The 24237-nt window shown below is 35.4% G+C and overlaps 2 protein-coding genes across 3 annotated transcripts; one reads left to right on the top strand and one right to left on the bottom strand.

The window, feature by feature from the left end:
* Positions 1-1698: 1698 nt before the first annotated feature.
* On the top strand, positions 1699-14980 carry LOC147544994 (kinesin-like protein KIN-4A). Of its 2 annotated transcripts, none has more exons than XM_086633038.1 (26): positions 1699-2493; positions 3945-4091; positions 4195-4341; positions 5359-5612; positions 6305-6492; positions 6578-6702; positions 6900-6936; positions 7095-7186; positions 7401-7514; positions 8035-8148; positions 8276-8369; positions 8637-8752; positions 9115-9213; positions 9289-9402; positions 9505-9621; positions 9725-9805; positions 11044-11115; positions 11469-11562; positions 11655-11686; positions 11797-11894; positions 11971-12069; positions 12269-12490; positions 12938-13100; positions 13384-13539; positions 13676-13986; positions 14520-14980. In XM_086633038.1, the coding sequence occupies exons 1-25, from the start codon at positions 2377-2379 to the stop codon at positions 13883-13885; spliced, it is 3102 nt and encodes a 1033-aa protein (XP_086489164.1). In that variant the 5' UTR covers positions 1699-2376; the 3' UTR covers positions 13886-13986; positions 14520-14980. The 2 variants fall into 2 exon arrangements, with proteins under 2 accessions (XP_086489164.1, XP_086489163.1); XM_086633037.1 differs by having other exon boundaries at positions 8634-8752.
* A 2364-nt stretch (positions 14981-17344) lies between these two features.
* On the bottom strand, positions 17345-22190 carry LOC147544993 (Leucine-rich repeat protein kinase family protein). The gene is made up of 2 exons (XM_086633035.1): positions 20379-22190; positions 17345-18335 (listed from the first exon to the last, which is right to left on the bottom strand). Exons 1-2 carry the CDS (start codon positions 21808-21810, stop codon positions 17770-17772), a joined length of 1998 nt encoding a protein of 665 aa, XP_086489161.1. The 5' UTR covers positions 21811-22190; the 3' UTR covers positions 17345-17769.
* Positions 22191-24237: the final 2047 nt, after the last annotated feature.

The following is a 24237-nucleotide window of genomic DNA, read 5'->3' as shown; positions in this document are numbered from 1 at the left end:
AACAAGAAACCCAAAGTTTATTTTACAATGAAATTGGATTAACAGCTAGAAGAAGAACTTAAACAACAACAACAGGCCACATGACTTCGGGACCCACCAAGCTACTGTCTAATTGATGTCTGGGTTGTGGGACACCTACCAAACTACCCACAATATAGACCGTTATTTACCAAAATGCACTTACCCAACTATCATCACTATAACTTGCCAATTGGCAATGAAAAGTAAAATAATAGACCCCCCATTTCTTCTTTGTTAGATTATATAATTCCATACCACGTGATCTTGTATTGTGTAAGAACATTGTATATTTTTTTGGGAAGGAGACAACCTTTGGGACTTTCGGCCAAAGTTGCACTTTCCTTTCCTAATTAATTTACTCAATCGATCTAAGATTTATAGGGAAGGAAAACAATACAGAACCTTTCAATTTTAAAGAAGAGATATTTCGTATTTTTAGTTCAAGGATATGTTGTAAGTGTTGGTAAAAGATCAACTTTAGTGAAATGTACAAAAAAATAAGGTGAAATCTAATGTATACTTTCGGATTTCGACTTGGCCATTAAAAGAGAAAAAATAGACGAAATTCGACTGTTCACATCAGATTACAGTCTTCTTTTTCGTGCATAATAACATTTTTCTTAAAAGATTATCTTTATATGATTTTCGTATTTCGAATCACAAATTAGTAGAATACCACTTTAACGTTGTTAGAGTTAACTTGACATCTTAGATCTCGTTTAGCGTTGTTAGAAGTCACTTTCACATTGTTAGTTAGTTTTGTGTTTCGTCCCATGAATTTCGCATTTGACCTATTCTAACTTAAACATTTTTAATTAAACAACGAAATCTTAATAAAAACATAAATTAGAAGCCAAGAGATGTATAAGCGCTGATATTTGTGTTCATATTTCTAGAAGCTATCGTATAGTATGAATTACTAATCATATCAACTAAAACACTAGTATGTACATAATCACATTCAAATAACAAAGTATCAAAAAAAAATTACTTGCTTTAGAAATTGTCTGAGTCTTTATAATGCATGTGGTTGTCCTTTTAGTTTTTTTTTTTTTTTTTTTTGTTGTTGTGGTTGTCCTCTTAGTTGAAGGCCTTACATGACATTTCAAGAGTCACCTTAGGTGAATCAAATTATCATTGAAATGGGACGGTGAATGACTCCGGTGAGTACTAACCTTCATATTTTTTTTTTAAAACGATCTACGCTAGTCGTTACAAAGTATTGATACATCATGAAAATGTGATAAGCAAGATAACTGCCTAAATTAAACTTATAATGAAAGAGACCTAAAGTCTAACAACATGAAAGAGGCCTAAAACCCGATATACTTATTACATCATTTATACCTTTAACAATCCAAGTTCAATAACTACGAATTCCACTTTCTTTAAGAATCGAACCTAGCACCTCCAGGTTTTTGGAGTTTATGTCTCCCACTTTGAACCACTTGGGCAATCAAGTGTTGACATATTATCTTGTTGGGTTTCAAGCTCGAGAGTAGTGTGGTCACAAACTCGAAACTGAAAAGAATTGACAAAAAAATACAACTAAAAGTAGAACTTACGATTTAATGCGAAACTCAATATGCGGAACTCTTTCTTAATTTTATGGGTGTTGGTGCTGGACCGTTCTTAGTTGGTGAAGCGATTTGTATTTTATATCGGACCTAGACAAGCGGGTTGGTTGCGGGCTGACGAGCTAAAATCCCAAACCTGTGTTCATTAGGGGTAGAGGAATAGAGGATAGGTAAATCTGTAAAAATGTGGAAAGGCAGGTCGCTTTCTTTAGTGTTAGGTATAAGCTTCGTGAATTAGGAAGGGTATAATATAATCTTCACAAATTTGGAAGGGCATTTTCAGAAAAAAAGAATAACAAAGTTTCACCAAGTAACCCAGCAGCGATACAAGTATTCCGTCACCAATCACCACCACCACCACCGTCTCCACCTCCACCACCGTCATTCTGCAAACGCCACCACTTATTTTATTTTTTTTACCTTCTGGTTTGCAGTGAAGTCTAAGGAAAATGATAGTGGTGGTTGTTGTCTTTGCAGTTATCCAAGCCTCTCTATTCCTCAACAACCTTCAAAAACTCTCTCTAGAAATCTTCTAATTAACTCTTCCTCTATCTAAATTCTCTTCACTCGTTTCAAATCTTCTCTTTAACTCTTCCGTCATTTCTGGAACTCCATCATAAACTTTTCATCTTTAAAAAAAGAAGAAGATCAGTTCTTTTTTCATCTCCTCAATTCTAGTTTCCTTAGTTCAGATGAGAGTGATTTATTAGTTTTCACTCACTAACTTTACTTTCTCTCTCTCTATATATCTTTCTATCTCTATATAGATTGAAATTAAATGGAAACTAGTGAAGATTGTTGTGTTAAAGTTGCTGTTCATGTTAGACCACTTATAGGTGATGAACGTCTTCAAGGATGTAAAGATTGTGTTACAGTTGTTCAAGGAAAACCACAGGTACTGATTTCTGTTACTACATTTAATAAATTTTTAGAATCTTAAAAGTTCAATTCTATTCAGTAGATGTGAAATTTTGATTGAAAAACAAAAAGATTTTGCTTCAAGAATGTGAGAATCAATGATGTTCTTCAATTTTAGGTTATTCGATCGGTAAGTTTAAATTGGAGATCTGGATCTACAGTTGCTTGTAAAGTTTTACTTCTTATTGTTTAATTTAGTGATTCGATTTTTCCACCAAAGAACTGAAATTTCTTGCTTACCTGGAGTTCGTGTAAGATCGGACGATTCATGTTGAATTAGTCATCTCTGATCTTACCAAAACTGATTTCAGTTTTCTTCTTGAGCTCGAATTAATTACTGATGAATTTTGGCTTTAATTCTTCTTCTCTATTTGAGTTCCAATTTATTTCATCATTGTTGTTTTTCTCTACAAATTTGGTGTTTTACAGAAAACTGCACACTTACACAATTTTTATATGTTTTTGTTGGTTTTTTACTCAAAACCTAATCTGCTCAAACACTGAATTATTTCTCATTTGGAGTTTTCATGTTTATAACCATTTGTATTTTCTTGATGAATTGTCTTATTCCTCAATTTGGGTTCTTCATAGTGAATAATTCCTTTGTCCTTACATATAAGAATTGCTTTGTCTCTCCCTCTGTTTAAGTGTTTTTATTTGTCTGTGAATCAAGGGCCAGAAACCTTCATAAGAAAATTTACTTTTTTGCAGTGTAGTATGATTATTTTTTTTAGTGTGAAGATTAGTGTGATTATGAGTGAGGTAAAATTTCGGTATCAATCTCATTTGAGTAGGAACTCAAAATTACTAAATTGGGTAGAATAAACGTGTAAATTTTCCCTTCCTATATAGGTCGAGAAAGAATGCGTCTTGAACACTTCCTTTGATCCTATTTGTCAAAACCTTCTTTCTTAAATAAAGAGCGAGCGCCTTTTTCTTGTCTTAGCAAGGGAAAATAATTAAGACTGTTACCATTTTTATTATAAATGAAATCAATTGAAGATTGCGTAACATTAGTAGTTCTTGAAAAAAACAAAAAGCTCAGATTGCAGGTAATAGAACCTTATTCTCATTGAAAAATAGGATTCTGCATTTTAATACTGAACAAGTGAGAAGAAGGATGGAATTTTGTCGACTTGAGTCAGAACAGATAAAACAAGTGGACTTAAAGCTTCATGTATGGAACTTCTATGAAATGACTTGTTCCACTTGTATGTCACTTTAAATGAACGAACAACATCAATATGAACCATTTTTCTGTCTACCGACTCTATCGTTTCTGTCGTTTTTAACTGATGAACTGGATAATTATTTGTTAGCTAACAGCTTACTCGAAGCATATTTGTTCTGTAGTTGTTGACCTTACATATCTCTATATCATAGTGCTCGGCTATTTTTCAATTGACACAAGTTTGATGTTTTATGCAGATACAAATTGGTACACATTCTTTCACTTTTGATCATGTCTATGGAAGTAGTGGTTCTCCATCATCTTCTATATTTGAAGAGTGTGTTGCTCCACTTGTTGACGGTCTGTTTCAAGGGTACAATGCCACTGTTCTGGCTTATGGTCAGGTATACGGTTCATTGAAAAGCTAAGCAAGTAAATAAAGCTCTTTTTCTTTTAAGTTTTATTGTCTGATTAGCTTTCCGTATATGATCTGATGGTATAATTCAGACTGGCTCCGGAAAGACATACACCATGGGAACTGGATCAAAAGATGGCCAAACAGGGCTCATCCCTCAAGTGATGAATGCTCTTTTCAACAAGATTGAAAGCTTGAAGCATGAATCAGAATTTCAGTTACATGTCTCCTTCATCGAGGTTCATGATACTCTTTATGTCTCAATTTATGTTTTTGAACTCTTGTCTTCAGTCTGAAATATATTTTATTTACGAAGAATGAATGAAAGGGTGAACCAAGACAACCTAGTTATGCACTCTTACTCTTCACATGTATAACACATCTCTAGAATGTAAAGAGCGTAACTTATTCCAATACCAAGAGTTATCATATTTAGAGCACTCATATATTTAGATCTCCAATTGGGAGCAATTTTTTTCTTATCTGTTCAGTTTCGTACTGATAAGCTTACTCTTTTCGGAACTTGTGACATACTTCTTTTTAAGCACGAGTCACAACTATCATCCTCGTTCTTTTTCTCCTTAAATTGATAAGAAATTTGTTAAGTTATGCATGCTTGAGAAGCTAAGACAAATGGAGATAGCAAGAAGAACTCGTATAAGTGCCAGCATCTTATGTAGAGAATAATTTATGTACATCCTCAAACAAGATGAACATGTCTAGAGAATAATGAATGTAAACTCAGAACAAGATGAACCTGGTTACTGTTGAAACCAATCAAAATTTATCCGATTAAGAACGTGATTATGTGCATCTGAGCAAGACCACACCCTACTATTTGGTATACGTTCTCCGTATTGAAGAAATATAAACAAGAAGTTCGAGAAGAAAATAAAAATAAAGGAGAATAAAACTATCGTTCTAGCGATTGATAAAAATGTGTAGTTCCATAAAAATGACATCCCATAAAGCTTGAATACAAAATTATTTGAGATTCACAGTTATCGCATTAACACCTCAAAAAGAGCTTACAGATTATGCTTAGATCCAGTACCTCACAACATCTGGTAAAAGCTTTCTAGGTGTCATTCATCTACTTACTTTTAATGTCTAGTTCCAAGATAGGTGATTTGTATTGCACTTACAAGAAAAGGTTGTTTGGTGATATAATGTGCTCCATTCAGATAATCTTGTATTTTTTTTTTGTATGTTTTTCTTGCTTAATGCAAATATTTAACTAGAAGTTTGATGTGAAGATTCTAAAAGAAGAGGTGCAAGACTTACTGGATCCCACAAGTTTAGGCAAATCAGAAACTGCTAACGGACATGCTGGGAAAGTAACAATCCCTGGTAGGCCACCAATTCAAATTCGTGAGACATCAAATGGTGTTATAACACTAGCAGGGTCAACTGAAGTTGGTGTTAGCACTCTAAAAGAAATGGCTGCATGTCTGGAACAAGGATCATTAAGCAGGGCAACAGGAAGCACAAATATGAACAACCAGTCTAGGTAAGACGACGTCTGCTTTTCTCTTCTGTTACTTTCTTTCAATCCCACATCATTCAATGAAATTAATTGCTGTATTTCCTCTGATTAATTTCTAATTACCCCGAAAAAACTTAATTTTGGAGGATATCGTTTTAAGTACAATGAGATTAAAAAAAAATATATGGTGATTTGAATTACTCTTACTGTGTCCAAGAGACTGATTTGGATATAGTTTAGCTGCGATACACCCGATTTTTGAGTTCCCTGATGAAAAAGTTACATAGGCTTGTAATGCTAACTTGTATTTTGTAACTGTAATGTTGATATTGTTTTCCGAATCTGCCCAACCAATTTTTGAATGAGAGTTCCTCCATTCTGTTAAATGACGGTTAACCATGTTCTACTAATTGGAAAGACTACGCTTTGGTAACTCGTGTATAACGTTCATAAGGATAAAGGATATTATACGTTGTTTTCTATTATTAGTATTTTTGCATTTTATTTTTCTTTTACTAAAATAAGTAGAACGGTTTTCTCCAGTTTGGTTCAACTTTTCAAGATTAGATAATATTTCTCTGGAATCCATGCACCCTTGCAGTTTTCTTTGATTTGGATAACACTTAATAGGCTTATGACCAAAACTTAGTGTTTGTATCGCAATTATATTTCTGATTTTGATCCATACTCTTTCCTATTTGCATGTTTGTTTATAGTCGTTCTCATGCCATATTCACAATCACACTGGAGCAGATTCGTAGAACCAACCCAGTATCTCCTGGCAACAAAAACCCAAATGAGGATATCAACGATGAGTATCTATGTGCCAAGCTCCACTTAGTAGATCTTGCTGGGTCAGAGAGAGCCAAAAGGACAGGGTCGGATGGTCTTCGTTTTAAGGAAGGTGGGTAGATCTAAAATCAGTGCATCTTGAAGTACTTTCGCTTGACAATATCTCATCCAAGTATCTCTCCCGTGTGTGAAAACAGGAGTTCACATTAACAAGGGGCTTTTGGCACTCGGTAATGTTATAAGTGCACTTGGGGATGAGAAAAAGAGGAAAGAAGGTGCTCATGTTCCTTATCGGGATAGTAAACTTACTCGGCTTTTGCAGGTATGATATTTTGCTGAGGTTGAAATGGTTGAATAGTGCTACTCGAAAAATGTCGATATAATAGATTAGATTGTCAATTGAATTGGTTTTACACAAAAATGTGGATTTTATCTATGATATCAAGAACTGCATTATTGCTAATCTGCGATGCATTAGTTTTCCGTATAATTTTATTAACTCCAGTTGTCTTTTGCCAGGATTCGCTTGGTGGGAACAGTAGAACTGTAATGATAGGTAATGTCTTGCTATCCAATTGTTAATCACCCTTTTCATTACGCTAAGCCAGCATGACGAAATAAAAACTAGGCTGGTGTTGAATGCTGGGTATGATTTATATTTTTGAGTGCATTTGTGTTTTCCTTATGGTGTTCAGACTTGTTTATTGGTTGCAGCCTGCATCAGCCCAGCTGATATTAATGTTGAGGAGACTCTTAATACCCTCAAATATGCCAATCGAGCTCGAAACATTAAAAACAAGCCTATTGTAAGTTTCTCATTTGACTGCATGTTGACATAATTCATTCCGGCTTTAAATTGGTGAGCTTCATTTATTTGAAGGCAATATATTTTTTTTATAGTTATTATTTATGATTTGATATGATATATTATCTTGGTTGAAATATTTTGTTACTTCATCTTAAGTGTTATACAATAATATTTACTAGTGAGATGGCTTACGACGATAATTTTTTTTAAAGGTTAATAGAGATCCAATATCAAATGAGATGCAAAAGATGCGTCAGCAACTTGAGTACTTGCAGGCAGAGCTACTCTGTGCTCGTGGGGGAGGAGCTTCATCTGATGATGTTCAGGTAATTAGCTTTGACAAAATCTATTCCTGTTTCAAATTAAAAGTTCTTCTTAGTCGGATTATTTACTATGCTATGTGAGATGTATACTGCTTAGTGTCCGTTTACCTCAAAGTTCAAACATTCGGATGATCGTGTCAGATACTTAGATCCTTGTGTCATATACTTAATACTCTTATCTGGCTCACAGTCACTTCAATGAGTATAAGGTGAATTTTTATAGTACATCTTATGTGTACAGTGTAGCTGCGCATAATCATATCAGGACCATAATATATCACTCTAGGTTGGTGCCTTTAGTCTATATAACAATGATTGATCAAGAACATAAAGAAATGCAAAACTATAACAATGTGTCCTCGTTTTGACATTTTTTTTGGCCACTGTGTCAGACACCTCATCCTGTTATCGCACACCAATACCGATAATGGTTTTCAATGTTAGATAGGATTATATTTTGCTACAACAAGGTGAACTGAGCCTATGAAACATATAACATTGTTCTGATACTGCTACTTTATAGGTTCTCAAGGAAAGGATTGCTTGGCTTGAGGCTTCTAATGAGGATCTTTGTAGGGAACTTCATGAATACCGTCATAGATTTGATGGCGTGGAGCATTGTCAAACCAATTCGCAAGTACGTTGATAGGAATTTGGGGCTTCTACTAGCTTATACTTATCCGTGGATAAGAAATCGTCCTATTAGTTACATAAGCTGGTTAACCTCTCAATGCATGTAGTAATTTTTCACCTTAATATCTCAGCAAAGTGGGAACGGTTTTCCGAAAAGTGATGGGCTAAAGAGGGGCTTGCAGAATCTCAACACTTCTGACTCTAAAATGAGTGAAATCACAACAAGTATGCTACTTTTCTTGGTTCTGAGCTTCCCCTCTAGACGTTTTACTTTCACTTAAAGATCTTTTTTTCTTTTTGATTAGTTAGTAACATTTAGAGTTTGCTCAGAATATGTGATGGTATATGAAATATTAGTTGTCACGCAGTTCGGTTGGCGTTTTTAAATAGTTCGGTTTCCTCAATCCTCATTTCCATCACACATTTTACTCTTCAATTATCTTTTTCTTTGCTAATTTGGAATTAAGAGAATACATTGGCCAACTTCAGTAGGTGATAATCCCAAGGAAGTTGATGAAGAAGTAGCGAAAGAGTGGGAGCATACACTTCTACAGAATACGATGGACAAAGAATTGAATGAGTTGAATAAACGGCTGGAGGAAAAAGAGGTATGCCATTGGCTTAACAAAATGACTTGTTTTCTATATGTATCAAGGTCAATCCGGCAGGTTTCTTTCTAAGTGAACACTATTATGGGTTTGTGTTTTCTATTTTTACCATATGCATATCTAGAATACACAGATATTGAGTTATTGACTATCTTGGACACTGTTCCGTGCGGTTAAATTTGAAAACTTTCTTATACTAGAAAATGAATGTGATTACTTCAGAGTTTAGAAGCACTGTGAAGTTAGCATCTCCCCTCATCATATTACTTCTGAACTAGGAATTTTTAGAAATTCCATGAAACTCTTTTACTATTCAAAATGAGTCTGGAAATTTGATACAGAGTTCTTCTTTATTTGTGCAGTCGGAGATGAAACTGTTCGGAGGGTTCGACACTGTTGCGCTAAAGCAGCATTTTGGCAAGAAAGTCATGGAACTTGAGGATGAAAAAAGAACAGTGCAGGTCAATAAAACATGCTTGGTGTTTTTTTTTTTCTTGACACTCCTTAACTAACGTTTACTTATTCTACAATTGCAGCAAGAGAGAGACCGACTTTTGACTGAAGTTGAAAGTCTTGCTGCTACTTCTGATGGCCACACACAGAAAATGCAAGACGTGCACACCCAGAAACTGAAGGCACTTGAGGCACAAGTGAGGATACAGTTCTATGAGTTTTTTTTACCACTAGTTCTATGAGATTTTCATATTGTTATCTTTGTCTTTCTCAAAATATTGGTGGTATGTATGCTACAGATTCTGGATCTTAAGAAGAAGCAAGAAAACCAAGTTCAGATTCTAAAGCAAAAACAAAGAAGTGATGAAGCAGCAAAGCGGCTGCAAGATGAAATACAATTTATCAAGGCACAGAAGGTTGGCTTTCAATTGTTTCTAGTCATCCTTGGGTTCTCTGAAGCACTTCGAGTTATCATGTAATTTCTGGGTGTTATATGATGTCGCTTACATTCAATGACAGGTCCAACTCCAACATAAAATTAAACAAGAGGCAGAACAATTTCGACAGTGGAAGGCCTCCCGTGAGAAGGAGCTGTTACAGGTATACTTTTGTATAGTATGTTGACCACATTTGACTTCCTTTTATTCTGTGGTTAACTAGTCTTTTCTCTGATGAGTAATATTATCAGAGTAAAGTAACATATGCGGAACCTGAAGAGATCAACACATTATCGCGTATATAACAGTGCACCCGAATTCTAGACCAGGTCGTCAAATAGTCCTTATGAACCCTTCCAAGAACCCCAGTATAGAAAATTAGAAATATGATTTCAATCTCAATGACAAGCTTGTTGACAGTCTTATACTTCTTCCATTACATAATGAGTTCCATTCAAACAGAAAATTACCACTTCCTGTCAGAAATTGGTTCCCAGTCAAAAGTTTGTTAACTATATGCTCCTCCAAGGCCCCCATCATTCCGAAATTCCTTAAAAAGTAAAAAAAGGAAAGTTCCAACCCTGGATTTCATGGGAAAATGAAGAAAAGGTGATCAATGATTTCTTATCTCTTCCTTTTTTGAGGAATCGCAAAATATTGTGGAAAGGGCCAAAAGGTCAAAGAATAAGCAAATGGGCAATGTTGACAGTTGAGTAATTATTGTTTCTCTATCCATTTGTACATAGTACATCTATTCCCAAGTCCTTTCACATCATATTGATGAATTAACCAAATGAAGAACCTTGATTGGAAGTTGGAACACCAGAAAACTGCTGAACATACAAATTACAATTACCAAATCTTTGACCAAGTGGAACAACAAATCACCGACTTTAAGAATCAATTAGTTTATTTTTTACCTGGAATTTGATTCCAAATATTCAATTTCGAGTCACTAAGTTAGTAGGCTCAAATACTAGAAGGTGCCCAACCAAATGATCCTCGAGGGATTTTAGTTCAATATTAGCGAGTTGAGAACTGAAAGTGACTAAACCTCCTGTCGTTTTGCCTCTAGGGACGCATGCGAGAGAAAAAAAATAGTGATTAGGTACAGTGCTTTTCAGATAATGACTTTGAATGTTGCATATCAATTTTCTGTGGTGTTGTGATTATATGGTACTACTGTCTTATAGCCATGAGAGTTCATTTTTTGCATATAATCTGTAGCAACAGACACTACAGAACCAACTACTTTTCATATGGCTTGTAATTATGATACTTCAATTATTTTACGAGTATATAGGATCTCTCGGATGATGTTTAGAGTTGCTGTTATACATCTCAAAAGGATGGACTTTTCACATGTTTGCCGTAATTTTTCATTTTTACCTGCTTAAACAGTTGCGGAAGGAGGGAAGGAGAAATGAGTATGAAAGGCATAAACTGCAGGCTCTAAATCAGCGTCAGAAAATGGTAATCAGATATTGCATATGTATAGACTTAGCTTTTCCGAAAAATAGTATGGTTATGAATAGACAATGATAAATATACCTATGAATGGGTACTTCATTACGTTTGGTGCCGATACATTTCTTGATGGTTTATCTACTAAACTACTTGTCTCAATCAGATTATAGAGAAAAGGTCTTAATTATTACATGTACTAGTCAGTGTTGCATATCTTTCTCTACCTTAAACCTTCAAAGTTAACCTTGTTATAGGGATCACATATTTCCGATCCATTCTCTGTAGAATGTAGTCTCTATTATGGATACTCGAAATTGAAGTAAACAAAAGATGCAGTTATCATGAGTATTCTTGTGCAGGTTGTTCAGAGAAAAACAGAGGAGGCTGCTATGGCCACCAAAAGGCTAAAAGAATTGCTAGAATCACGCAAATCCTCACCACGAGATAGCACAGGTACATAATTTTTTCTTTGCTGTTGTTTTTATTGATTTTTGTATAAGTTTTATCGTTGTGTTCTGATGTTGTTGCTGCTTCGTCCTTTACAGTAACTGCCAATGGAAATGGGTCAATTGGCCAGGTAATCATTTTTTATTACTCAGAAACTATCATGCCTTTGTTCTGGAATTGGGGTTCAATGCTTTTTATTTCCCTTCGGAGCTAATGTAGTACAATTTTTTTCTTCATTAGAGCCATGAAAAGTCGCTGCAAAAATGGCTTGATCATGAGCTAGAAGTTATGGTGAATGTCCATGAAGTTCGTTATGAATATGAGAAGCAAAGCCAAGTGTACGTACACAATACTTAATTCTTTTTGCGTAAAATTGTGTTTGAAATCTCTTTACAGAACTAATTGTCTTTGCAGACGAGCTGCCTTAGCAGAAGAGTTGTCCATATTGAAGCAAGAGGATGAGTTCGCCTCCAAGGGGTTTCCTTCCCCCAAAGGAAAGAATGGGCACTCTAGGTGAGTGACTAAATAGAGTAGGTCTACAGCATTTTTTCGTCAGATGCCAATTTTAGAGATTGCTTACATTCAAATATTGAAACGTTAAAGAGCTAAAACAAATTAAGTTTCTAGTTAAACCCTCTTTCATTTTTTTAGTATAACAGTATCAGAACGCATTAACATTCATAGATTCTTATACATATTCTTGCTTGTTCAGAGTGGCATCCATGTCGCCAAACACAAGAATGTCAAGAATTGAATCACTTGAAAACATGATGAGCATTTCTTCAAGCACACTGGTAGCAATGGCATCACAGCTCTCAGAGGCAGGAGAAAGGGAACGTGCCTTCACAGGTCGTGGACATTGGAATCAGTTGCGTACGATGGTAGATGCGAAGAACTTGCTTCAGCACATGTTTAATGCTGCTGCAGATGCAAGGTACCATTCTGAACCTGGTAGTGTTTCAATAGTTGTGCTTACAATGCCAGAAAATTAAGTGCAACTCGAATATAGTTCCCTCGTCTCTGGGTTACTCAATCCGGTTGACAAAAAACTTGGTACTGCAAAGTTTCTCAGTAGCTGGATTAAACCAGTGAAAGCTCGGAGCTGTAAACTACCTAGTCGAGTTCTCAAATTTTCCATCTGCTATATTCAATGAGGTCAAATACTTTCACTTCGGAAAATTTGGGAAAACAGAAACGCAACAATAATTGAGGATATAGTAGACAAGATTTCATTTGACCTTTTTTATACTAGTTATAGCTAGACATTTTCTTAGGGAAAAGTACTAAGTACTTAGGTTCCTTCATCTTTGGTCCTCCAAGTTACTACGTAATAGTATATTAGTATGCATACAAATGAGATATAAGTATGTCTTGTCAACAGGTGCCGATTATGGGAGAAGGAAGTTGAAATCAAGGAGATGAAAGAACAATTAAATGAGCTTGTTAGTATACTACGACAGAGTGAAGCTAGGCGGAAAGAATCTGAGAAGCAGCTAAAACTGAGGGAGCAAGCTATGGCCATTGCCTTGGCTACATCAGCTCCGGTGAGATTATCACTTTAACTCCGATAGTTAAGAAATTTATTCTCATTTTCATGAAGAGTAAAATAGTAAATCATACTGAAAACCAAAAACTGAGGTCTGGGAACTATAGCTACCTGAACTGAGACATACTTACAGGCTGTTTCTCTCATACTTCATTATACTTTAAAATAATAGATTTAGACAACTTTAATTGTTTAGGCTATCACCATGGTTTCCAATCTCATAACTAAAATTCTGTTACATTTCAATTTTCATCCCGACACTTCAAATTTGCAATCAACAGGTGAACTCAAACGGTTTATTGAAACACTTCGCCGATGACATGAGTGGACCGACATATCCTCCATCAGTACCAGCACAGAAACAGCTCAAATATACACCAGGCATTGCTAATGGTTCGGCGAAAGAATCAGCAGCTTTTTTGGACAAGACACGAAAGGTTAGTTGTTTCTTGTTTATTTCCTTTCTAATAATATACGTTTTTTATTAATCAAAGAAAAGAAAGTTCTTGCTGGGTTTATTTCTTGATTTTCCACCTTCTGTCACGAAATAATAGTGATTAATTGCCGATGCAGATGGTACCCCATAGCCAGCTATCAACAGGAAAGAAACTGGCTATTGCAGGACAACCTGCGAAGCTTTGGAGGTGGAAAAGGAGCCATCACCAATGGTTAGTGCAGTATAAATGGAAGTGGCAGAAGCCATGGAGACTCTCTGAATGGATAAGACACAGTGACGAGACAATAGTGAGGTCAAAACCTCGGCAGCAGATTCGACAGACGTAATTTAGTACCTAACATGATCACCAGCTCTTCTGTGCTACTTCTTCAGGTTTCACCAACTAGGATGATTGAGTACTGCGCGGAGGAAACAGAAACTGGTGCACGTAATTCCCTAAACTTAAACTCAGTTTAGTTTCGCCTCTTTACTTACTGGTTTAATAACTTGCAACTCTAATTCTGGAGCTTACCCACTTTTTGGGAGGCAAGTTTGTGATGCAAAAATTAGAAGTTGTTAACCAAAGAGTATGACTTTGTTCAATTGTATTTATGTCAGTCGGAAGAAACACCACTACCCAATGGTGGAAACTTGAACGTTCAAACCTACCAAATTATCGACCTTCCAGGACTCCACAATAAACAATATATAAACTATTTAGGCATATCCTTTGTGGGTTTATAAATTCACTCTTTGACCAGTTTATTTACTGAGGCAGCCGTTTTCGTTTTTTTTTTTGTTGTGAAATTAGGAGTTATGTAATCAGTAAATCTAGTTGTTGAAACTAGAAATCTGTCAAAAGGCCAGTGAACTCAGTTGTACTCTTCTGACTAGGGAATGCACTTTTCCACACAATTTCTAGAGATGTTCCGTTTACCCTCATACTATGTGAATCTAACGAATTTTTTTTTTTCATTGCAGATGCGTTGTAAAGTAGTTTTAGGAATATCTTCGTCTTTTCGCTGTCTTCACTGAGATACTATCAGATATGGAATTCGTCCTCCGTATTCTCCCTTTTGATTATCAGAATTAACGGCAACATGTAAAGCATTTTCGACCTCCTCTATGGAGAAGGCAATCAAGTAGTAGTCGGAGAAAAAGGCGCAGAGTTATTGGATGGTGTAAGTATAGATTTCATTGGTTAGGGTAATAATATTGTTTTGAAGTTATTTTTATTTCTTTAATTTACACCAAAAGGAGAGAGATATAAATTCCTCTAGTGTGCCATGACCTAGTTATAAAAAAATTTGTAATAATATTTTTTTTCAATTATTTGTTTGTGTAGTATAAAAACTCCATTAACGTTGAGTGTGTTGGTTTTTTGTGTATATACTACGAAAACAGCATTTTTTCGGTTTAATGAAATTAATCTCTATTTAACATTTTCTTTCTCACATATCGTACTTTTACTTTTGCCAATACACAGTCTTTTTGCTCTTTGGCCTCCCACTCACTATGGCCTTATACTGAGCAGTCCGAAGGTACTCTCGGACTGGACCGAGTTTGTGTTGTTTATCCCCAATCAGGAATGGCCTTGGATTGCCCTAGTCCGAGGGGTGTGAAGAGTGAAACAGGCCAAGAGAAAAAGGGGAGGGGAGCCTGTAGACCCTCCTTATATCTAGCCTAGATGTAGATAAAATGCCACGTTTTTTTTTGTAGAAACTACATAAAGATATTTTGAGAGAAGAAAAACGGTAGGGAACAAGAAATTCTAGGGTGAAAAAGTTAGATACAAATTTGTGGGAGCTTTAATCATGAAAAGTTACATCAGACTAATGCGAGAGAAAAAAGTAGAGAACATCCATAGTTCAGTGAATTTGTTTCCTCTAATTTGCGGAATCATATAAATTTCCATACCGAAGACTTGAGTAAGTGATGTATTTTTTTTATTTGATTTTCGTCACAATATTTTTGTATTCGTTCAACAAAAAAAATGAGGCGAAAGTCTGATAGACAAGTCATTTTCCTGGTTTCAGAGCTCCACTAGCCAATGAAAATAATTTACATAGTTGTTGTAGCTGAGGGATCCCTCAGGACCACCATTAGCCAAGTAGGTTGTCCCAATAAACAATCTAAAGCCTGATATGTTGTTTCAGGTGGACCAATGTGAGGTCAGATGCATTATATATCTTCCAAAAGTCATGAGTAGGAAAAAGAGACTCAATCCCCCTTTATCCTTTAAGCCAAATTTCTAGAGAGAGAGAAACAATTAGAGATAGAGAAGATATGGTGCTCCATTTATTGTTGGTAACAAAATTACGTTTCATAAACTTGTTCAGGTTATGTCCTTTACTCTGGGTATTCAATATCTATTTACCACCAACTAGGCAGCTTCCAAGAATTTGTGATGTTGTATCAAATGCTTCTTCTCTCTTAGTATTTCGCCTCCGTCTTATTCTCGCCGAAGACGGAAGAGGAGGTGGAGGAGAAAGAGGAGGAGGAAACAGATGGGAGAGGGCTTTCCGGCTCTTCTGCCAAGAAGTTTTACCTAGCTCAGCTCACCAACGTGGAAACATCGAAACTGAAGCTGCCCTTCACCTTATGCTCCTATCGTCACCTGTCTGAATCTGATTTATCTGAATTCGCACTTTATTTTATCAAGTAAGCGTAGCATTTTATACAAAACTCAAGTTAGATATTTCAAAAAAGGCATACTATTCTATTTGCAGTTTGGATTTTTGGGTTCTCCTAGTATTTCTTTAGGAGTTATCTCATTCTAAATTACTCATCTATTTTGAGTCCTTATGTACTTCTGTGGAACCTTATAATTATGAAGTATAACTATTGAATAGATTTCACTAATTATTTTTGCTATTCTGTACTAATGGATGGATTAATTTGGAAACTTTACTAAATCAGATTATTTAGTATCATGTGAACTTGACCTAAAGAATTGATTATTGAACCTAATATACTGCTCTAGGGGAAGCATTAGTGATCAGAAGGAGCTACAAAACGAGCTAGCTTACCCTATGATGATGGGGGTACGTACGACAAAAGAGTTCATTAATCATGGCGTAAATTACGATCTTCCGTTTGACATATTTCGATTGTAAGGTCTATTCGGAAACTAGATAATATATGAGGTGTCATATTATTCGTGGAACCAGTAAGACTATAAAATAATATAGTAATATTTTAGCTCCTGTATTATATTAAAGACACTATTATTATTATTATTTTAAAGATACATGACTAGGATTGTTCTATTATAATAGGTATCCATTTAGCGGTTAGGAGTTTTTTCTTCTAGAGAATAAGTAATAGGATTTCATATTCAATAAAAGTAAAGAATTTTTTTTTTTTTTTTTTTATAAATAATCAAGTTGAAATCATTAATAATGTATAAGAAAACATTATGAAAAGGTTTTCTTCAATTTGTTTGGTTTAATTTTAAGTATTTTTTTGGTATTTGATTCTCATGGACATGGATAGTTGATTGCTATAAGAAATATATGTGCCCTTCTATATACAAGTTGCTACTATTATGAGGAGACTTTGGTTGTTCAATTTTCTCCCCAAATTAGGAAGGATTGTATTATTTGGGATGTCACTTCTCTTGACATCTTTGTTGGTACTAAAAAATTTTAGTCAAAAGAATTGAACCTCGACCAACCAGTCTAGCTACTTCAAGCCCTACCCATAAGGAGAAAAATTACAAATTACGAAAATCCGGCTTTTGAATGAAAGTGTTATCAACTTGACAAAGGAAACGAGTGCTTAATCGACAGATAAACATAAAAATATCCCAAAAACTCTGACAAAAGTCTAAAATTATCCTCATGGCAAACCCTAGCAAGGAACCAAAACTCCAATCGCCATGAAGTAACATCATGGATATACGATTCACGACAAGCTACAAAGTGATTAGTTCCAACTTCCCGAAACAACTCAAGAAAGGTAAGAGAAATTATACATACCCAAAACTAAAATCATCAATACATCCATTATTCATGGGGGGTTTCTGAGTGCTAAGTTGGGAAAAAATTAACTAGAAATTTTACTCTATATACAAACCATAAAATGTGTTCCAGTTATGTCACTCTGAAGAGAAGGCAAAATTTAAGTTAGAAATCACTCTGCTGTTTAATTCCTTCATCATCGAAGATATAAGAGGAAAAAGAGAAGTAATGAAACAACTAGCTACCATAGATTTGTAAGAGTAGATGAACTAGGAAGTATATGTTTTAGATAAGTTCATCAGTTCACTATCTTCTCTCACAACGGTCTCCTTGATCTCCTGTATCATTTTAATCACTTGCCACATTGTGGGTCTTTGTTCCGGCGATGTCTTACTACACGCCGTGGCTAACTCTAGAAGCATCCATAGTCGATTTTCATCTCCGCCTTCGAATTCTCTCTCAGACCCAACCCAGTTTTGAAGATCAGTAGGGAGATGAAATAGATTTGATGCAGGTTTACCAGTGAGAAGTTCTAATAAAAGAATACCAAAAGCATAAACATCGGATTTCGTTGTGGTTTGAGAGCTTGAGTGGCGAATTTCAGGTGCTCTATAACCAGCAGAGTCCGGGTCGTCGATGGAATCGGCTAGTGTTGTTAGAGAGTAATCCGTTAGACAGGCTTCAAAATCAGAACCAAGAAGGACATTTGAGGATTTGAGGTTGCCATGAAGGAGTTTTGATGCTTGGTGAATGTATGCTAGGCCTTGTGCTACATCTTCTGCTATTTTCAAACATGATGTCCAATGAAGAGGTTTCGATCTTGTTGATCTTGATCCTGCATTTATAATGACAATACATATCTCATTAGAAACAAGAAGGAAGAAATAAATTCATTTTCTGTCTGTTAATTTAGACGACAACCCGTATGCTTCTGAGTCATGGTTTGTCATGGCAATCTATAGAAGAAATCCGACCCGAATCATATCAGATCGTGCTAACATCACGCTTGCTAGGCGCTAGCATCACGCTACATAAGCGTATGCACATCATGCCACGAATTAACAAGAGTCTCTATCATAGACATGTATATATATATATATATATATATATATATATATAGTGATGCAGGCGCATAAACGTGTGGGCCCACGTCCACGCATGCCCACACTCTATTGGGTCATAATAGTAGTTTATTTAGTAGAGGAGAAGTTACTTTAATTTGATATTTCTTTAATTTTAAATTTCTATGTTTGAGTAGTTTATTATTTTAGGAATACTAGTTTGAGTCCAACTAGGAAAGCTTATTATCTTATAAAAGGGGATCTAGTCTATGTTATTATGCACCTTGAGAAGAAAAATCAATTGAAGTTATTAATATTTTGAGTTTAGTTTATCGTTTTCTTTAGTTGTTCTTAGTTAGTATTTCATTGTTCTTTACTCTCTCCGCTGCGTCTACATCATATAGTAACACAGAGTGATGAGATGGGAAACCCCCGTGTTCCAAATAGCTTGACCTTCACGGTCGGTAGGAAGAACTTCCGACTTTAAAAAATTCTCTCCTAGAATTACTCGTCTAAAACCCTAAATGACTGTCACACTACCCCTTAAGCCCTCCCTTACCTCTGAAAGTTCGACTTGTTAGAGACACATAAATGAAATGTAGTTATGCAGGACTTATAGGATGGACCACATTCATCTAATAACGACCGTCACAAAGACAAACAACAATAGAAGGTTTTTTATGAACTTAGATGCGCCTAATCCCACATGACTTGGGTCAAATGCAGTTGACCGACAACAAATCCAGAACAACCTCAATAAAATGATTAGATTATATGTTGTATACTGATGACTAATGTACAATTAAGGGCAAATTAATAGTTTATCTTAATAATAAAACGGTATCACCATCACATGTCCAGCTAAGTTAAGTACTACAATTTCCTTTTTCTATGGTTCTGATTAGATGGGTCTTGCACTAAACACAATTTAAATGAGTATCACTGTCGAGGCTCCAATTCCGACACCGTTAACACCGCTGACAACACCTCAACCTATAAAATCAGCCTCTTTTCGCCCGTGACATCCATTAAGAAACTACATTTCCATAAACTTTTCATGGAAGACAAGGAGTTGGAACAGTTTCTTATTTTAATACTACTAAACTCCACTGAACAATATTTTTATATGTGAGGTGTTATGGGTTTTTTAGGGCACAAAATGCAACTCTTGGGTCCACCTAAATGATAGTTTTGCCCTAATCATTTAACCTTTTGTAGTTTGATGGGAACTTGTGGGTCAGGAAAACAGGGAAGAAATGACTGATCAGTCTTCTTCCTATTGAGTGGTCCACTTACTAATAACACCTCTACCAATTGTCCTATTACATGTAGTTATCCCTTTTTACTCACTTCTCATAAAATTTCCAATAGAAATACCAATGACAAATGTGTTATCTATTCAGATATCCAATAATTCAAAATTGATTCATATACTGCACTATATGTTCTGTTAAGCATAGGTTCCGTTGGACACACCTTCTATCATGTTGGGGAGGGTATAGAAACTTTGCCCGAATTATGGAAACAAAGACCCAACAACTGGTAACCCAGTTAACAAGTGCATCTATTTCGCAATGCAGAGGTTCTAAGTTCGATTCATTAGTAGTGCAAACCCAGAAATATTGGATAGTTTATGTGGGCTTTACACCATTTAATTCATCGAATTTTAAGCCATTAATTTCGTCGGACTTCAGGCCAGTAGTAATTCGAGAGTCATCGTGTTTACTGTTTAGCACATGATGTAGCAATCCAATATTCAAAAGATAATAATTTATGGAAACAAAGAACAAGAGAGATAGAGAGAGAGAGAGACATACCATGAATGAGAGAGAAGAGACTGCCATTAGGTTGATAATCATAAATGAGTAATTTTTCTTCCTTAGCTTGAAAATAAGCTCTTAAAGGAACAAGATTTGGATGACGCAATACACCAACTAATTCCATATGATGTTCAAACATCTCTCTACTTGTATTAGCAGTTTTAATGGCATCCAATCTTTTAACACTAACAATCAATTGATTATCCAATACTGCTTTATATGTTGTTCCAATTGTTCCTCTTCCTAACATTTCAGCTGAAGCTGTCATTAATTGTTCTAAATTATAAACTTGACCTTCTCCTCCACAAAATATCAAACTCCCACTTTTCCCCAATTCTATTTTCTTCATTTGTTGTTTCACTTTTCTTTCTAATTCATTGTTCTCAACTCTTTCAACAACTGCTGATGGTGGTGGTGATTCTGGTGGTGGTGGTGATTGTGGTGTTGATATTCTCTGTTTCTTTCTCCTTTTTGTTGCTATGAAAAACCCTAAAATTGACCCAACTATTAGAAATACAACAACAGTAACTGAAAACCCTACAATCAATCTGGGTTTTTTGTGAGATGATTGATGGGTAAGAACAACCTCTGTTAATTGTTGATTTTGTTGAGGTTGGGTTGGTGTGGGTGCAGCAGAAGAACTGAAAAATGGTAATCCAGGATGACAATCTTTTAAAATAATCTCCCCACAGAGTCCAGGATTAGATGAGAACGATGAAGAATGAAAGTGGGAAAGAGTTGGAGTAATGGGTATTGCTCCAGTTAGATTATTTCCAGAAACATTGAAGATTTGAAGAGAAGTTTGGTTTAATGGCGGAACCGAACCGTTGAACTGGTTCCATTCGAGTCTAAGATAATACAACCGATCTAAATCGGTTAACTTGAGCGGGATTGAACCATTGAGCTTATTGTAAGAAAGATCAAGGGTTCTAAGACGATGAAGAGATAAGATTGAAGGTGGGAAATAACCAGAAAAGGAATTATGATTTAAAAACAGAGATTTAAGATTAACAAGTCCAGATAGATCAGGAATCGGTCCAGTGAGTGAGTTATTTTCTAAACTTAATACTCTGAGTTGATCCAAACGAGTTAATGTATTAGGACTAAAGATACCTCCAAGATTAAAACCTTCAAGAACAATTCGAACTACTCTTCCTTGATGAGCACATTTAACACCTACCCATTGACAATGATTCGAAGAAGAAGATTTGTTGTTAACAGAGAAATGGAGGGTTTTTCTCAAATCAGCAGTAGATTTAAATGCTAAAATGGCAAGAGCATCATCAGTGGGTAATAATGGGTTTTGGAGTAATGAATGTGATGATTTAAGAAGAAGAAGATTTTGAGTACTAACAACAGAAGGAAGTAGTGAGAGAAAATATAATAGAGTAATAATAAAAGGGAGATGATTAAGAAAAAGAGCAAACATTTCAATGGATTTTTCTTCTCAACTTGAAATGATCAATCTTTTTTTTTTTGGTGAAAACCAAAGATTTTGGTAGAGATTTTAAAGGCTCTCTGTTTTGAGCCCTCCCCTCTCTCTCTCTGTCTCACCTTTGTTTCTTTGTCTCTCTACATTATCTATCTATCCATATATTTCGTCGAGATTGAAGCAAGATACTGATGATGGATAGTCTCATATAGATAGAGAGAGAGAGAGAGTTTTAGAGAGAGAAAGGGGTGGTGGTGGTGGTACAGTGGTACGTGACAAGGAGGAGTAGTATTTAGTAGTAGGATGTAGTGGTTGTGGAGCAGAGAGAGGCGCAGGGAGGTGTCGGTGTGTTGTACTAAAAGAACAGAAACCGGAGCAAGAGGGTCACGTGAAGGAAGGGGGCAAAGATATGTTGAGCGAATCGTGTGGATTATTATTCGACCTACTTTTTCATTTCTTATTATTAGTAGCTCCTCCTGGACCAGCTAGTCCAACCAAAAGTTACTCTTTATGTTATTCAAAAAATTTACGGGAGTACTACATGTACAAAGTCTTTGACAAAATTCTTGACTTAATGACTCATTTTCACTAAAAAACAAAAATTGATCAAAGTTTTTCAAAGATTGACTTTAATCGGGACCGTTCACTTAGCATATTGTCAAGAATCTTGTCAAAGATTCTTTGTACACTTAGCATTTCCCAAAAATTTAAGTCTTTAGAGGTCAGATTAGGGTTTAAACTTTAAGGTTTAAAGAATAACATTTAGTGTTTAAGATTTATGTAATTATGCTTGTAGGCTCCTAGCAAGACCAACCATTCTTCCCCGTGTACAATCGTTCGAAGAAGTTTTATTGGTTTTATGAGGTTCAAATTGGATTAGTGGTAACTCTTTTAGTATGGGAAGTTTTATAAGCGCCTCTTTTCTTCCCAAACTCCCACTCAAATTTGAATTGAGGGAGATGCCTATAACACTTTTACAGGGCGCTCTCAAAACTTCCACTTTTATTTCCTCTAGTGCCCCTACTCGGTTGGTGTCTCCTTCTCTTGTGTTACTCATAAGTGGTGTAACGATGTTCAGATAATTGGCAAAAAAGACAATCTTCTTTTGACCTTCTGTAATGGCACATTGAACAACTCAACAGTTGATTGGTTTTGGTCTTCCAACAACACAACCACATGTAGCTCCAAAGATAACAAATGCGATATTAGTTTTTACTAAAAAAGGTAGTAAAAGAAAGATCAAGGTATATTCCAAACAAGAGAGTTCAGGCAAAGGTAGTGCTAGCTAACACTGCAGAAATTCTTTCTTTTTTTTGTTAATCTTTTTCATTTGAGCTATCACTCAAGATTGTTGGAAATTAAAAATACTTGCACAAACAAAGAAGAATAAAGAAGATATTTAACTTGAATTGAATTACTTGACTTAATTGTTAATCTTCAGCAAAGTTAGCATGCTCTGAATATTTCTTGGAAACTCTACATTCTGACTTATAATGACCTAATTTTTTGCAACGAAAACATCTAACTTTAGATTTGTCATACCTTCCAAATTTTTTTGGTTCTTTACCATGACTCTCTTCACCGTTAGAAACACATTTTTCAAGCAGAGTCACTTTGCTTTGAAAAGCTTGCTCAATAGACCCTGCAGCAGCTCTCTGGTCATCCTATGTTCATGAGAACATAATGAACTCATCAAACCTTCAACTGACATAGTTGAAAGGTCTTTTCCTTCCTCAATTGCAGCAACAACATAGTCAAAACGACCTGTTAATGATCTCATGATTTTCTCAATAACACGAAGATCAGTTAAATGTTCACCATTAATCCGCAATTGATTAACAATATATTGAACTCTAGAAAAATAATAAGAAATATTTTCAGAATTATTCATATTAAGAGATTCAAATTCACCTCGTAAAGTCTGCAACCTTACATTTTTTTACCTTCTCATCACCTTTGTAGGATCTTTGCAACAAGCCCCACACTTCTTTAGCTGTTTTAGCTCTTAAGATTTTCTCGAAGACAATCTCATCAACAGCTTAATAGAGAAAGAACAATGCCTTCTTATCCTTCTTTATGTTCTCTCTCAAACTATCTTTTTGGACCTGAGAGAGAGAGCTTCATGTGCTACCTGATCAACTGGTTCTATATACCCAAATTCGACAACCTCCCAAATTTCCTAGAAGCTAAATAATGCTTTCATTTGGATACACCATTGATCAAAATTTTTCCCACAAAATCGCGGAAGCTGAGGTTGGATTGATCCATTCATTTTGTAATTCGGTTAGTAATCATAAAATAATTCTAGCTCGGATACCAAATGTTGGAAATTAAAAATACTTGCACAAACAAAGAAGAATAAAGAAGATATTTAACTTGAATTGAATTACTTGACTTAATTTTTTATCTGATTAACTACAAAAA

This window comes from Eschscholzia californica, unplaced genomic scaffold, assembly GCF_041429995.1.
Source record: "Eschscholzia californica isolate CP2 unplaced genomic scaffold, dmEscCali1.0.p SCAF_4, whole genome shotgun sequence".
Taxonomy (NCBI): domain Eukaryota; kingdom Viridiplantae; phylum Streptophyta; class Magnoliopsida; order Ranunculales; family Papaveraceae; genus Eschscholzia; species Eschscholzia californica.
The sequence above is the reverse complement of the archived record's forward strand: the minus strand, read 5'-3'. Positions and strand labels throughout refer to the sequence as shown.

Excerpts from the sequence above, each read along its gene's own strand:
- LOC147544994 (XM_086633037.1), top strand. The coding sequence starts at position 2,377 with ATGGAAACTAGTGAAGATTGTTGTGTTAAAGTTGCTGTTCATGTTAGA. Across the intron at positions 7,187-7,400 it reads ACATTAAAAACAAGCCTATT|GTTAATAGAGATCCAATATC; the intron begins GTAAGTTTCTCA and ends TTTTTTTTAAAG. Across the intron at positions 11,687-11,796 it reads GAAATGGGTCAATTGGCCAG|AGCCATGAAAAGTCGCTGCA; the intron begins GTAATCATTTTT and ends TTTCTTCATTAG.
- LOC147544993 (XM_086633035.1), bottom strand. The coding sequence starts at position 21,810 with ATGTTTGCTCTTTTTCTTAATCATCTCCCTTTTATTATTACTCTATTA. Across the intron at positions 18,336-20,378 it reads TCTCTTCTCTCTCATTCATG|GATCAAGATCAACAAGATCG; the intron begins GTATGTCTCTCT and ends TTATAAATGCAG.